This window comes from Taeniopygia guttata, chromosome 3, assembly GCF_048771995.1.
Source record: "Taeniopygia guttata chromosome 3, bTaeGut7.mat, whole genome shotgun sequence".
NCBI lineage: Eukaryota > Metazoa > Chordata > Aves > Passeriformes > Estrildidae > Taeniopygia > Taeniopygia guttata.
Genome location: NC_133027.1, coordinates 47466877 through 47481720, shown reverse-complemented (window position 1 = coordinate 47481720; position 14844 = coordinate 47466877). Strand labels below are relative to the sequence as shown.

Here is a 14844-nt window from a genome sequence, read left to right as displayed (position 1 = left end):
TTCAAAATGGCGGTCGACCCAGCTTAACCCCGTCGTGTTCCGGCAGCGCTGCCTCTCCCGCCCCATCCGCGGCTCGGGATTCCGCAGCCTCACCCCCAGCCCGCGCGGCCGATCGCCGAATCACCGAGGCCGTCCCTCTCTCCCTCCCTGCCTCCTCCCTCGCCACCAGGGGAGGCGATACAAAGATATTTTTCCCCCCGCTCCCACGCGCGCTCGCGCGCAGCCTGCCGAGCCCAACTGAAAGGTGGGAGCGGGGGAGCGCGCGTGTGTGTCGGGGAGTGACGGACACCTCCTCCGCTCGTTGAGCCCCTTTCCCCTCCAACGCATGGCCCGTCCGCCCCCGTCCCCATCCTCCCAGTGGTTGCATCCGTGACGACATCATCATGGCAACAGCAGCTGCAGCCCGGGGCCGGGGCGCCGCCGTCGCCGCCGGGGCGTCCGCGGGGCACGAGCCCGCGCTGTCCCTGAGGGGCGCGCGGCCGCACGGGCTGTAGGAGCGCGCGGGGGGCGCGCCGCCGCGCACGCGCCCAGAGCGGCGGCATCGGGCGGGGGGAGCAGAGACACAGACAAGGCGCGCGCGGGGCTGCGCGCGCTCCCGCGGGCGGGCGAGGAGCGGCAGGCGCGGGGAGTGCTGCGCTCGCGCGCGCGCTCGCTGCGGCGGCAGCAGCGGCGGCGGCGGCGGGCGGGGGGAGCCGTGCGGGCTCCGCGCTCGCTCCGCGCTCGCTCGGTGCTGTGCTGGTGCCTCGGCGGCGGCGAACAAACATGTTCTCAGTGCGGATCGTGACTGCCGACTACTACATGGGCAGCCCGCTGCCCGGCCTGGACCCCTGCCAGTCCCGCTTCCGAGAGGCCCCGGCCAAACGGGTGCCCGTCGTGAGAGTCTTCGGCGCCACCCCTGCAGGTAAGGGATGACCCCCGCCGCCGCCACCGACGGGCGGGAGGGGACGTCCCCCCGCTGCGGCGCCGCGGGTCGCGCTGGCGCCGGCCCCGCCGCCGCCCACTCCGCTCCCGCTCTTTGTGGCTGGGTCGCGCCCCCCCTCTCCGCGCCCGGCGCCGCCGCTGCGGCGCGTCTCACCTGCCAGCGGCGGCCGCGGCGGCGGCAGGGCAGCGGCGAGGAGCGGGGACCTGCCCCGGGCGGCGCACCGCGCCCGCCCGGTGGCGGCGGGGGCTGCGGGGCCGCCGGGGCTTTGTGCGGGGCTGCCCCGGGAGAGCTGCGCGGCTGTGCAAACACCGGGAGCGGCCCGTGCCGCCCTCGCTCCCGGTGCCCACCGCCGCTCTCCTGCCCTTCCCGGGAGCTCTCGCTGCGAGAGGGCGAGCGGACAAGGGGAAGCCGCTAAACGCGGGCACAAGCGGGACTTGTGCGGCACTTGGGAAGTGCGGGCTCGTGTCGCGGCACGGATCGCGCACGGCCGGAGGCACCGGTGCTGCACTGCAGAGAGGAGCGTCCTGAGCGCCGGCCACATGTTGCCCCCCGAGACTCCCGAATGTCACATGCCACTTCACTGCCTCTTCGCCGTGTGGCCTTGTGCTTACAGCCGTCCCGCGTCTCAGATGTGTTTCTGACCAATACAAACAAATACATTCTCAGAACAAATTTCTAACAAAGTAAATACTTAGGAAAATTAATTTTATATGTATTGTAGTTTGCCCATACGTTAAAATATTAAATTGGAAAAACCCTGGGCTTTTGAGATAGTCGACATAAGCATAGTAAGCATCATTGCTTGTGATCTCTACATTTAGGCTGTGTAATGCTGACCTTGGGAATTAAGGTATTTCTACATATTTTATTGACTGGCGTGGTGAAAATTATCTATTGATGCACATACAATGAATCTTATGCATGACAAAAAACATGTAATAAAAGAGCATAGCAGAGATGTCTTTCCCTTAGGCAGTTATTATACTAGAGCAGTTACTTTGTTGTATTTTTTGTCGGCTTGTTTTTTTTTTTTAATCCAGAATTAACTGTCTTCTCTGTTTAAGCACAGAGGAATGAGACATATTCAAGATGTTGTGTTCTGATGAAACTACAGCTCCAAATTATTAAGTGAATGAGTGGGATTAATAGATACAACATTGAAATAGTGGGACCTATTTTATTGTAGCTCTAATTCTGCATACAAAGGAGATATTATGTAATAATATTTATGTAATGGCAGGAGTAACTATTTCATGATTAAAAAATGTGGAGCCTGAGGTTGTTGGCAGGTAGCAGGATTTTTGTGCATGCATGTGGTTAACTCATTAAGGCTTATTTACTTTTAAGAAAATGTTTAGGCTATGCCATATCATGAATGTGGCATCATAAAGTAAACAGTGAAGTAGTTTAGTTGTCCAGCTATTAGGAATACTGTAGGAAATCCCTGGCTTCCCCAACCATAAACTTTAGTGTCAGTTTGCATAATAGAAATGTTTCTAATTTGTCTTCATTAGAGAAACAATTCACTAGAGTCTGCAAAAGCAGTGTTACTTGTCTGTCCTATTTATTTCCTTTTTAAACTTTTAAATTTTTTTATTTCTTGTACCTTTAGTAATGTTTGCTGTTAAGCTTCATGAGCTTCTTACTGCATCTCTGCAGCATTTTTTTTTTCCTTTTTAGAAAAGCAGACATATGTAATTCTCTCTCTTCAGAGGTGTTGGACCTAAGCACTCCTTGTCAGAAGTACTCTGACAGTGATTTTCAGGCTATTTCTTGAGAGCTGAAATTTAAAGTGAAGTGTAATCACTTACATCTACACCGACATTTTCTTTGAGGAAAAAGAAATAGTGAAAACAACTTTTAGCATACTGTCTAAGACAATGGGATGTCCTTATTGTTTGTCTTACAGGCAGTGTGATGCTTTTCTTCACTTGAGTTGGTCTGGGTGGGAGCAACCCTTTCTCATTGGGTTTAATGTGTGTGCCTTGCCTCCAGGAAAGGTGCTCAGTTGCCTTGTTTCCTCCATGGCAGCAACCTATTATGGCTGTATTGGCTGCTCCACCTCCAGCATGATTAACTTTGCACGACTCTTAGTGTGTTTATAGCTGTGTGCCCAAGCTGTGCAGGTAATTGGGAGTCAGGGTCAGAACAGACTCCAAATGTCACCTGCTGAGTGAAGGGGGTTTGATTGGAATGTGGCAGTGGCTTATGCAGACGTTCAGAAAGTCAAACATTTGGCACTGCTGCATCCTTATGTCCACCAGCAGCTAAGGACAGGGGTCCTGAAGGCACCCACCTGTGTTTGCTGCCCCATCTTCTGCACTCAGTGAAGTGTGAGAATGACAGGGATTGCCAGTGTTACCTTTGAAGGTTTTTATGTAATCCAGGACTCAACAATTAACTTGTAAAGGTTTACTGGTACAATCTATAAAATGAAAGTGGCTTGTGGTTGGGAGAAGAAAAAGCCAGACTTTTAATTAAGAGTAATGGAAGGATCAGCTTCTAGAATAGACTGTGCTGGCAATAACATTTGACAACTTCTTTATGTATTTTGAGGAAGAAATCTTGTCTTTGGTAAGGCTATGCAAATTCTGTCTTGATGTCCTACATCTTTGCATAGTGAGAGCTTGAAAGACGAGGAATTTGATTTTGTTTAAGCCAAAAGATCTGCCTGCTATATTCTGCTATTTTGTGAAATAAAGAGTAAAATTCTGATTACAGTAGCAAAAGGTAAAGTGAGCTGGTTGAGCCATTTCATCCAGTTTTAGCTGTTTAAGCAGACTGGCATGTCTGTTGACATTGTGATGTGGACAAAAGTATAATTTCAGAAATGCTGCAACACTGCCATGGTGGTAATACAATGAAAGCAGTGTTGAATTAATGCTTTATTGTACAAGAGAATAGATATTATCTGATACACCAGTATTTGTAGCTCTAAGGGAGTCTCATAATATTGCTGCTTTTACATAAAAACAATAGGTTTTAATTCACTAGGTAATGCTCAAGTGTGAAACAAAGTCACATTCTATTCTCAGGCAGTATGGGCTGCTAACTAGTACTTTTGTAAATGCTCTTTGTAAAAATAGAAAAAAACTGAAAAATTGCAAGGCCTGTTGTTTAGAGTGAAATCATAATGAAAATTTATTTTGCTCTTAGCTGAATTGTCACTTCTTGAATTGTCATTCCTGTTGCTAATCTGAATCTTGTTAAGATTTTTGCAACCACATAAATACCTGAATTTATAGCTTCAAAATAGATATATTTAAGGTAAGACATATCTGTAATCATAAAAGTCATGTATGTGTATAGTTTTGTTTGGGAAGAGGTAAATTCAGTAGATCTTAGTCATTGGATCATGAAAGCTGTGTTGGAAGGGACCCATCAGGATCATCGAGTCCAACTCCTGGCCCTGTGCAGTGTGCCTGAACGTGTTGTCCAAATTCTTCCTGAACTCTGTCAGGCTTGGTGCTGTGACCACTTACCTCGGGAACCTGTTCCTAGGCAAGGAAAACCTTTTTGCTGATATCAAACCTAAACCTTCCTCGATGCAGCTTCATGCCACTTCCTCGAGTCCTGTCACTGGTCATGAGAGTGAAGAGATCTGTACCTGCAGCTCCTTCATAAGGGAGATATAAGACGGCAATGAGGTCTCCCCTCAGTCTCCTCCAGGCTGAACAGACCAAGCAGATCTCAGTTGCTCCCCATGTGGCTTCCCATCAGGACCTTTCACCATCCCTGTGGCCCTCCTTTGGATGCTTTCTAATAGCTTAATGACTCTTGTTCAATTTGCTGTTGTCCGGAACCCCCAGGTCCCTTTCTGCACTGCTGCTCTCCACCTCCTTTTTTCCTTATCTAGAGACAAAACCAGGGTTGCTCCATCCCTGGTGCAGAATCCAGCACTTGACCTTGTTAAACCTCCTATGGTGGATGGTTGCCCATCTCACCGATTTGTCAAGATCTCTCTGCAGGGCCTGTCTGCCCTTGAGGGAGTCAGCAGCTCCTCCCAGTTTAGTGTAGCCACAGACTTACTTAGCCTTCTTTCAAATCCTTTTTCTGAATCGTTGCAAAGCAAGCACTGTAAGTCACCCTAAGCCTCATTCCAAATCTGTATTAAATTTAGGTGGTCTCAGAAGAAGATTGCTATCTCATTTGCTTCCATTTAGCTGGTACTGTGAAGATTTATTTACTATGAGGTCTGTTGTGGTGTATGGGGGTATTCAAGCTTTGTTTTGTTTCTGACTAGTTCTTGGCTATTTCAAGCTCTTAGAGTCTGTCCTCAAGATTTCACTGACCACTTCAGAACATGTACGTGAATGCTCAGTTAAGTGTTTCTGTCAGGTGCTTATTCAGCTGCAGAAAGAACCAAGCCGTAAATCCATTCATAAAAAAAATCAGGGAGACTAGATGAACTGGGTGTCATTTTAGGAGAGACATTAATAAGCAAGCTGAGGTTGCTAAATTATCACTTCGCGTAACAAGACGAGCACAAGTAGCAGAGGATACCACTCATAAATCACATAGGAGATACCTGTTGGTGTGTGATAATGAGTATTGCCAAACAGATAGTTGAAATATTAGCAAAAAAAAAAAAAAAAACAAAATCATTTTGATGTGAGTGTGATTTGAGGCTGTTATGTGATAAATTTTACAAAAATAGGTTCACATTTTTAAATTGCTTTTGAAGGATGTTAGGCTGAAAAATATGTGTTCAGTTGACAGGAGGGCATTTGGAGAAGGCAGATTAGGAATTTACATAGGAAAAAGCAGTGTGTCATTTGAGGAGTACTATAACTGCTGTCCTCAACTGCCTCTTTATGTATTTGTCTTGTTTGCAGGGGTTTTGTATTTTACATTATGAAATTGCTGATCCAAGAAAGAATCTTACTCAGGGCAGCATATAAACCCAGTCAAAAAAAAAAGAATGTTTTTAAGTTACTCTTATATGTTTTTTGATTACAAGTTTTTCTGAGGCTAAATGTAATACAGAGTAGGGGCTTACAGTCATCAAAATCTGAGTGTATTTCAGGTAGACATCTAAGTTTGGTGCTTTCACTTCTTGGTTTTCTGAGAGGGGGGAAGAAAAGCAGAGGCAAAAGCTCCAGCTAAAATCTGGCTCCCTTCCAGCAGCAGTAGCTCTGGTATGACTCAGTGAAGGGGCCTGCTTATCTTCTTTCTTCTGTTCTTACCCCTCCCCTTTCCCCCTTCACTGACCTGGCTAGGCTGTATATCTGATCCCATCCAATGTCTGCATCTTTCTGTACTCTTGTTATTGCTCATTTGAGAAGGACTGAATTCACTGCAGGATCTTGCTGCTTTCCACGCTCAGCTCATGATGAACTTTTCCTCTCCCCATTTTCACTACCGTTTCAGACACTGTCCCCCACAGTGGTCATTCCCTGTAGCTTCCTTAGTTTAGTGTTCACAGATGAGCATCGTTCCAGTTGCTGCTACTTCCCATATTCTGTTTCCCAGAAGCGGGTACTACTTCTTGCTAACACTTCCACTTTCTTCTGTGGCTTCACAGTGAGAGGATGCAAAAGAGGATATAGCCATTGTGGTGAGGCTTGTGCCTTTGCTTTACCTTTCTACAGCCTTTCCCAAAACATAGCAGTGTACAACTCTTGATAAAGGGTTTTTCTGTGGGCTACGGCATGGGCTAAAAGATTTTTGCGTTGTACAGTGTAGCTTCACTTCTAGCATAACGTTTCTGTATCTTGCACTGACAGGCTTCTCATACTTCTGAAGAACTGTTTGAAAAATTGTCTCATGTATCAAAAGTTTAAAATTTCTAAATTGTTGGGTTTTGGTGGAGATGGGGGTTTGGTGGGGTTGCAGGGTTTGGTTGGGTTTTTTTTAAGAACCTTCTGAATTTTTTGTTGTTGTTTTTTTGGTTTTTTTTTTAAGAGGCATTTGTTACATTCTTTGTATAGACGGCCTGCTGAATTTTTTGAGCATCAGAGGCTGTCTGAATAAACTGAGATTCTGCTTCACTAGCATGGAACTTAAGTAGCCAGTTTCATACTTGTCTGTATACAACTCACTAAAATTCTGTTTCTTAACTAATATTTTGCTTCCTATTGTAGAGTACCTCTTGGTCAAGTCAGTGAATATTTTTGTGCTGTTGTAATTCAGTGGAAAAAATACATGCATAACTGACCCTACATGCTTAAAACTCAATCAGCTGCAGACTTCAAAGGGTCCCACAAAGTAGTTGCATCTATATTGAATCTGGGATTGGTTTTTATGATTAGTGTCCCTGGAAGTAGACCAGGAGCTTATCTATCTCACCTATAATTTCCAGTTCTGTTACATATTTCTTAAGGGTGCTTTTCAGCTGCTGGTTGAAATATATTCTTTTTCAGTGTGTAAAATGAACCTCCTCAAAATAGCACACTAGTCTGAAAATAGTTGTCTGTCTTAATTTTACCAGAGAAGCACATGCATATCACAACTGAGGTTGGCAGGATGAGATGATGTGTAAACACTCAGTGAGAAACAGCTCCTGCTTAGTAATTTTTGCAGTCTGAGTAGACAAGATAAATCTCTGAAAGAAGGGAGCAGGTGTGATAATACCATGCTATCAATTTCTTCTCAGTCTCTCATATTCAGTGTTCCAGTATTGATCATTTAATAATAACCTCTTCTACTAACTGTTGTCATTACCTTGGTTTTGTCCTTTACCCTTGGTTGACTTGATTGACCTCTGTGTGCAGTGGACCTCTGAGAAGCATGATGGTGAACATATAACCATTTGGAAGGAGGCAATACGAACATTCATACTAAAAGATTTATAGTCAATGTTCCATCTCACAAATGAAGCAGCTAAAATTTTTAATAATGATTGGACAGAGTCACTAAAGATTCAGTCTCATGTCACAGAAGACCTGCTCATCAAACTCTCAGGACAATTAGAAGTTGAAAAATTTTTTTCTTCTTAAATTACACCTGAAAGAGGCTCTGTTATCTCCAGCTATTGCAAAGCCAGTATCTCAGCCTCCTGGTCTGTCATCACTGGATATTGAGATGATGACTGATGAACTTGCTTCTTTGCCTTTTCTGTGGGGAAAATTGTTTCACTATATTGAATTATCTCACATTTCAGGAGCATGTTCTTAACAGACAGGAAGGTATACTTGTGTAAAGAAAAGGGTCTCACATCAAATAAATAGCAGAACTGTTAGTACATTGAAGAAGCTGGTGTCTACAAGCAGTGTTATTTCTGCTACTACACTGACAATAACAAAATAATGTGAACAGTAAATTAATGTTCTTTTATATGTTGACCAAAGTTACAGTTGTGGTAACAATTATAATGTTAAGGCGTAGGCTTGGTTAATAAGGGCCAGGGATTGATTGCAAAGATCTGCTGTGAAATATGTATAGTTACACGTAATCACACTATTATTTCCAATACCTATATGTATTCTGGTGAAACTAATAATTCTGAAGAATATAGTGGAATAATCAAGTATGTGAACTTGCAAACAGGCAGTATTTTTCTGCCAGTGATACAGTTAAGACTGAGAATAGAGCCCAAAATATACAAGAACCTCAACAAATACCAGAAAAGTTTGTACCAGATATAAGGACTGTGTGAAATGTCACTTCTTGCATAGGCTTCATTCATGCATGTTTGTTAAGGCTCTTTTCTTTCAAGAGCTGCTTTTTATTGCAGGGGGGTTATAAGGTATGCAGAAGTTTGTGTGTTTTTTGGCAGGGCATTTAAATAAAACTTCACACTTGCTGGCTGGGCTGAGCCATATGGCTTATTAAGGAACCATTTGATGTCTGTATGTTGCAGCCTTCCTGTGATCAGTATGCAGACAGCCATTTCGGAGAGCTTCTTCCCCAACTCATATATTTGCAGCCTGTCATGTTGACTGCATGTTTATGAGTTCATGTTATGTTACTTCTGTGTATATGTACATGCCTTCTCTGGTTTCAGGCTGGGGAGACATCGTCCTTGGAGGCACTAAAAGTTCTTGGGGTGAGGTCCTGGGCAGCCAGCTCTAGGTGGCCCTGCTTGGGCAGGGAATTTGGTCCAGGTGACCTCCAGAGGTCTCTTCTGACCTCAACCATTCTGTGATTACAGAGGTTACTCTTGTCAGTAGTGAGTATCCAGGTGCTCTGTACAGCCTGTTTGTGTTTCCAGGTAAGCACAGTTGAATTCAGAGGGTGTGGAAAGGTTGCTGTCTTTAAGCTGATTGCCCTACGGCTGTGAAAGTTACTGGAAGGTTTTGGTGTTGGTGAAAACTGATTAAGATTTGGAAAGAGGAAGAAAAGAGAATATTCAGTACAGAGACCATTGCTAACCTGTGTTTGTCTTTTAGTGACATGTTTTTTTCCTAAAAATTAGAGAAAAAGTAGGAGCAGCCCTGCTTATTTATATCCAGGTTGTGCCTCTGTGCTGTTTGCTGACTAAACCAGTGTTTACTACAGAAAAGTTGCATGTCCTATTTTAGGTGCAATAACAACGTGTGGTACTCAGCATGAATATTGAAAGGACTGTGGAATGTTGCACCTAATCCATAATACCTGACACTACACCTCAGGGGAGGTTTACAATAGAAGTTTTCCGAGTTTTATATAATGAGATGTATAATGAGTCTTTCATTTTGTGTTTGAAACTACCCAGGTGGGTTTCTGCATAGCACAGATCTTATTAAGCAGTGAGAATTGGAAACTGAGTCAGCCCTCATATTGGCAGGTACTGCCTTCAGATCAATAATGAACAAATTTTTATTTCTACCACCCCTATTATGCTTATTAACCAGATGATGAGGCTATTTTCTGGAGTTTTTGGTACAGAAACGTCTGTATTTTCTTTAGAAAAGTTACATATTTAAGCTAGCTAAAATGTTACAAGATACTTGATGACTCATTCTTTATGTTTTTATATGTCTTTGTCCATTGACCATTAAGCAGATGGATTTGTGGCATTCACATTTGTAAGCAGTGAAGCCTATTTTGCTGTCTGTAGGAAATCAGAAGAGACTACAGGCAGATTCTTATGCTGAGGTAAAATGAATCTATGGTATCAAATATTTTAGTGTTTGAATTAGCTTTGTGGAACTGACACTTAGCCATCTTTATTGGGGATTACCTGTTTATCTGTTTCTTACATTAGAAGTGTGTTTTCACTCTCAGATTAATGTTCATGTCAGAAGGGACATCTCTAGAGATTGTCTAGTTAGTCCAAGCACCATGCACAAAGCAGGACTTTCTAGAAAATGACGCAGTCTAAGTGACTTACAGTGTTTGACCACACTCACAACACACCAAACCAAAAAAATAAAGAAAACCATCAGACTTTTTTTAAAGTTTCTTGTGTTTTAGTTTATGCTCATTGCTTCTTGTCCATTCATTGAGTGCCACTGAGAAGTCAGACTCACTCTTCTTTAGTACTTCCTATCTGGTATTTATACACATCAATAAGATCTTCCCACTTTGTCTTCCTGCGGCTACAAAATCCTGACTTACTCAGCCTTCCCTTGTAAGTCCAGTGTTCCCAGCCCTTAATTGTCTTTATGGCCTGACTCCAGTATGTCCATGTATAGTGCTGGAAAACCCAGACCTGAAGCTAGCACTCCAGGATGCATCTCATCAGTGCTGAGTAGAGGAGAAACACCTCGACCTGCTGGTGTTACTCTTCCTAATGTTGCTCAGGAACTCTTTGGTCTTTATGGCTGCTTGTTTACATTCAGGACCCTGGGTCCTTTTTATCAGAGCTGCTTTCTAAACAGTCTGCCTCCAGCCCCTCCCCAGGTTAAGACTTTTCATTTCTCCTTGTAGGGCTTGATGAAGTTCTGCCTATTTCTTCAGCCGGTTATGAATGTCAGCATGACCCTCTGGTGTATAAGGCACTCCTCCAGATTTTATCATATGCAAACTTGCTGAGGTACACCTGTTCAACGTCTAGGTCCTTAATGAAGATGTTGAACAACATTGGCCTGAGTTTTGACCTCTAAAGTACACCACAAATGACTGGCCTCTGTGATCCATTATTGCAAGGCTGCTTCTCCACACTTAAAATTCATTCCTCACTGCATAACAGTCAAATCTGTTTTAGATATCTCCAGTGTTTGTCTTGTTATCCCTTCTTTCTTTAACATGCCATCCTATGAGATGAAAGTATAAGCACTGCATCTCAATTCTGATTACAGCAAGATTTTTTTGTAGCATTTATAAAACCTCTATAAGATATCTTGGATATGTTATGACTGTGTAAAATTAATAAATCCTGGATCTGGATTTTCTAGGTTTTGATGGTATGTTTTACCTGATGGAAAACAAGAGAATTTTGTAAAATAGCTAAATATAAGTCATCATGTGACTAAAAAGGTGTTCTGTATTGGAAATACAGTTTTAAATTGTCCCGTGTTTCTCATACTTGAGAAGAGCGACATATGTTGTACATTTATGCCATGGTAATTCAGGTCATTCTTTGTTCTGGTTTTTTTAGGTTGTGTTTTTTTGTTGGTGGTGTTTTTTTTGATGTACCATTCTTGAGAAATTGTGCATTGACATGTACATTTGTAAACCTGCAATTCCCATGCAGAAATTAATTTAGTGTCTTTACAGTACAGAATCCTGTTTTCAGTCTGATGCATTAAAAAATCCACAATAAGACAAGCCAAAAAAAACCCCAGAAAAACCCCATCAAGACACTTTCAGATAGATGGGAAGAACAGAATAAAGTACTGCTAAGCATTTACAGATTGTGCCAGCTTGTCAGGTTTTGCTGAATTTGTGTTCTTATGCCAGCAGTTTGAAATCTAATCAAGGAAATAAATAGTCGTTTTAAACCACTGCTATATTAAAGATGAAAGATTTAAGAATCAAAACCAGTTGTTTCAGGCAGGGTACAGATGATAGTGGGGTAGTCCTCACTCCAGAAAAGTTATGTTCTATATAAATGGAGCGTTAAAAGGTGTAGAAAGAGTGGTATGTTATAAAAACAGATGGCATGGCAATATTGTTAAGTCATTATTTTGAAGTGGAATTTTGTAGGAGGGATATCCTGAATGGAAAAACAAGGGAAGGGTAGGATGTGTTGAAAGGAAGCCTGGGATCAGAAAGGAATATGTAGAGCATGTGAGGTGAACTGGGGGGTAGGGGAGGTTGGAGGAAGGAGAGTGCTGAAAGCCGAGATTGTGGAAAATATTGATGTTGGAGTTGCAATAACAGGGACCAGTTATCTAGGGCTTCTCCCTTTTGGATTTGCTTGCTTTGGCTCATGGGGCTGACTGGTCCCCTGAAATTTATCTCTGGACTTGTGGCCAGAGGTACATGAGATGTTGCATAAGGTTTATTACTGCATAAGGTGCAGTGGCAGAGAGAAAAACAAAGTACCCTGACTGAGAACTGTCGAAGAGGTGTAGAACATAGTGAAGAGCTACAGTATTCTCATCAATGCTATACAGTTTGTGAACACCTTTTGTACTGCCTACTTTCATAAAAATTTGTATTATTTTTAGGTCAAGGGAAAATGTGAATAAAACAAATAAATATCTGGTGTTCATCTTCCCAGTGTATCAAGAGAAATAAACTAAAACCAGCCAGACTTCAAGCCAGACTTTGCTGTGAAGGGTGCAAAAGAAAATGCATCTCTTGCTGGCTAAGATAGGTGGGACTGCATAATCTTAGCTGCATATGTAGCAGGTTTCAGAAACAGAACACAAACACAAATGCTGTGAAAAACAATACATTTCTTCAACCTGATTATCTCTTCTTCAGTGCCAATGGGCTTCTTGTAGCCTGTTTGTTATGTTACTGGGTTACTTCCATAAGAATCTTACTTAGGTTGTGTAAGTTTGATTTATTGATTAAGAAAACCGTAGCAATATCTTGTACTTTCCAGGTTAGTCTTTGACCTTTTCAGAATGTTGTTCTCTTATGGAAACCACTAGCAATGCAGTGTTTTATGTTTATTCGTAATTTGCTTCTGTAGCCATCTGACTCATAGTAAGCCATTTAATTACAGTGAATGTTTCAATTTTACTTTTTAAAGGATGAGTAACTGCATTTTTTACTTGTAGTACCCTAATGACTTGGTATTTGGTATTTTGACAGAGGAACATGTAATGGTGAGAGGCTGAAGGTTATGTGTTTGGCAGTAAAGTTGTAGAGATAAAATGGTGGTGGAAAAATAACAGTAGATTGAAGTGGAATTGGCCAGAGAAACATGAGTAAGAAACTGATTTAGGAGAAAACCTGGTGACTTAAGATTGCATGGCAGTGCTTTTATTGTCTGAAGATTCATAATTTGGCATACAAGGGTCAGGAGAAGCACATGTAATGTTTAAAACAGTAGTACAAAATTTGTGTATTGTTACGGCTGCTTTTCAGAAGGCATCAGTTGAAACTTAAAAACTTGACCATATAGTTGAATCTCTACATCAGATAACTTGATGAGTTTCCATTCCAGTGGTTTGCATTTTATTTCTTCTATATTTGGCTAATGATTTAAAATGTTTTATTGTGTGCAGTATTGAACAAGAGTTTCTTAGTCCCAGAATTTGATACAGTAACCATCACACTGAATAAATATTGCTTTCTGAAACGTTCTGATTTTGTTTGGCTTGTGTTATGACAAGTGAATGGTCAGGTGTGGTTATTTTTTAGTGCTTTTGATCTAGAAAATCACTTAGAATTTCAGGGAAGAGGCAAGAGAGAGGGGAAAGGACTCATTCAACTCATGCTTGCTGAGCTGAGGAGGCTTTTGCAGGGTGTTCTTGGTATTCTGTTTTTTTGATGAAGGTCGACTCAATCTGTTGTCCTCAAGTAATTGGGTTCATTGTTAGCACAGTGTAATTGAGGTTTCAGCTGTTCTAGAGCTGAAAATAACTACAGCTTCAGACTGTTTTGTGAGCTGCATATTGATGCTGTAATGAATAACTGAGAAAGGCAGATGGTTTTCTACTGGCTGTGTTCTGAATTACTGCACACACTGAAGCTTTGCAGAAGTGTGCCGTTTGGGTTCATCAGAACAGTACAAGAGGATACTTCTAGTACTAGAGGTGGCATATTCCTGTGAGGATAACAAGAGGAGAAACAGATGAAGAAAAAAGAGGGAAAAAAAATCTTTGGGAATTCAAAGTCCATTCTATCTGCATTAATGAACGAATTTCAACTTTTTTCCATCTAAACTGTTTTTTTCCATATTAAAATGGTTTCTTTATTTCTTCAAATGTGAACTGTTCTGGTACAGATACCAGCCATTCCTTAATGCAACTAGATGTAATGTAATCAGATATATTCTGCTACTCTGAATACAATCCGAGCTCTTCAATATTTCTAAATTGTATTTAAGTGCATACCCAGAACCATAGTATTTTCGACTGAGTAACTGAGTAGCAGTTACAAATTTTACGATACAGTTTTGAACAAAATTTTGCACGTTTAAATTAGATATGATTAATTTTTCTTTTTTTTTTTTTTTTTAACATTTAAGTAATATTTGGAAAATTCTCCAGCTGTTGTGTTGATGCCCTTCATTTTCTTAGAGTTTTCAGAAGAGTAGAGAAGGAATATGTGATAGGGAAATGCGTCTACTAAATCTTTGTGTCAATACCAGAGTGATTGGATATGACAGCAGTCCCATGCCATTATAGTTCAAAGTGTGTGTTTCATTTGTTAGTGTGGATTTTTCTAGGGAGAATTCAAATATTTGGGAAAAACATTGTTTAGAACTCAGTTCAAGGATGAAATTTTTAATTAAGGATTATATTGTCATCGATACAAAATAAATGACTTCTAGTAAACTTCTGTGGAAGTGATGGCAGTTCTTTTTTTTGTGTGTGTGTTGGTTTTCTAAATATTCTTAAATATTATTGCTACTGGTGCCACCCAGAATCTCTCAGTGTGACTTTGTTACTTCTTTCTGTGAAACCTAGAGTGCTGGTGAAAGAGAAGGCATGTTG

General features: G+C 42.0%; 1 protein-coding gene across 1 annotated transcript in view; it reads left to right on the top strand.

The window, feature by feature from the left end:
• Window positions 1-373: 373 nt before the first annotated feature.
• Window positions 374-14844, top strand: part of REV3L (REV3 like, DNA directed polymerase zeta catalytic subunit) — a 113563-nt gene continuing 99092 nt past the window's right edge. The window contains exon 1 of the mRNA XM_030267753.4: window positions 374-901. Within this exon, the coding sequence (XP_030123613.4) occupies window positions 763-901 (139 nt within the window). The 5' untranslated portion in view covers window positions 374-762. The remainder of the gene's footprint in view (window positions 902-14844) is intronic.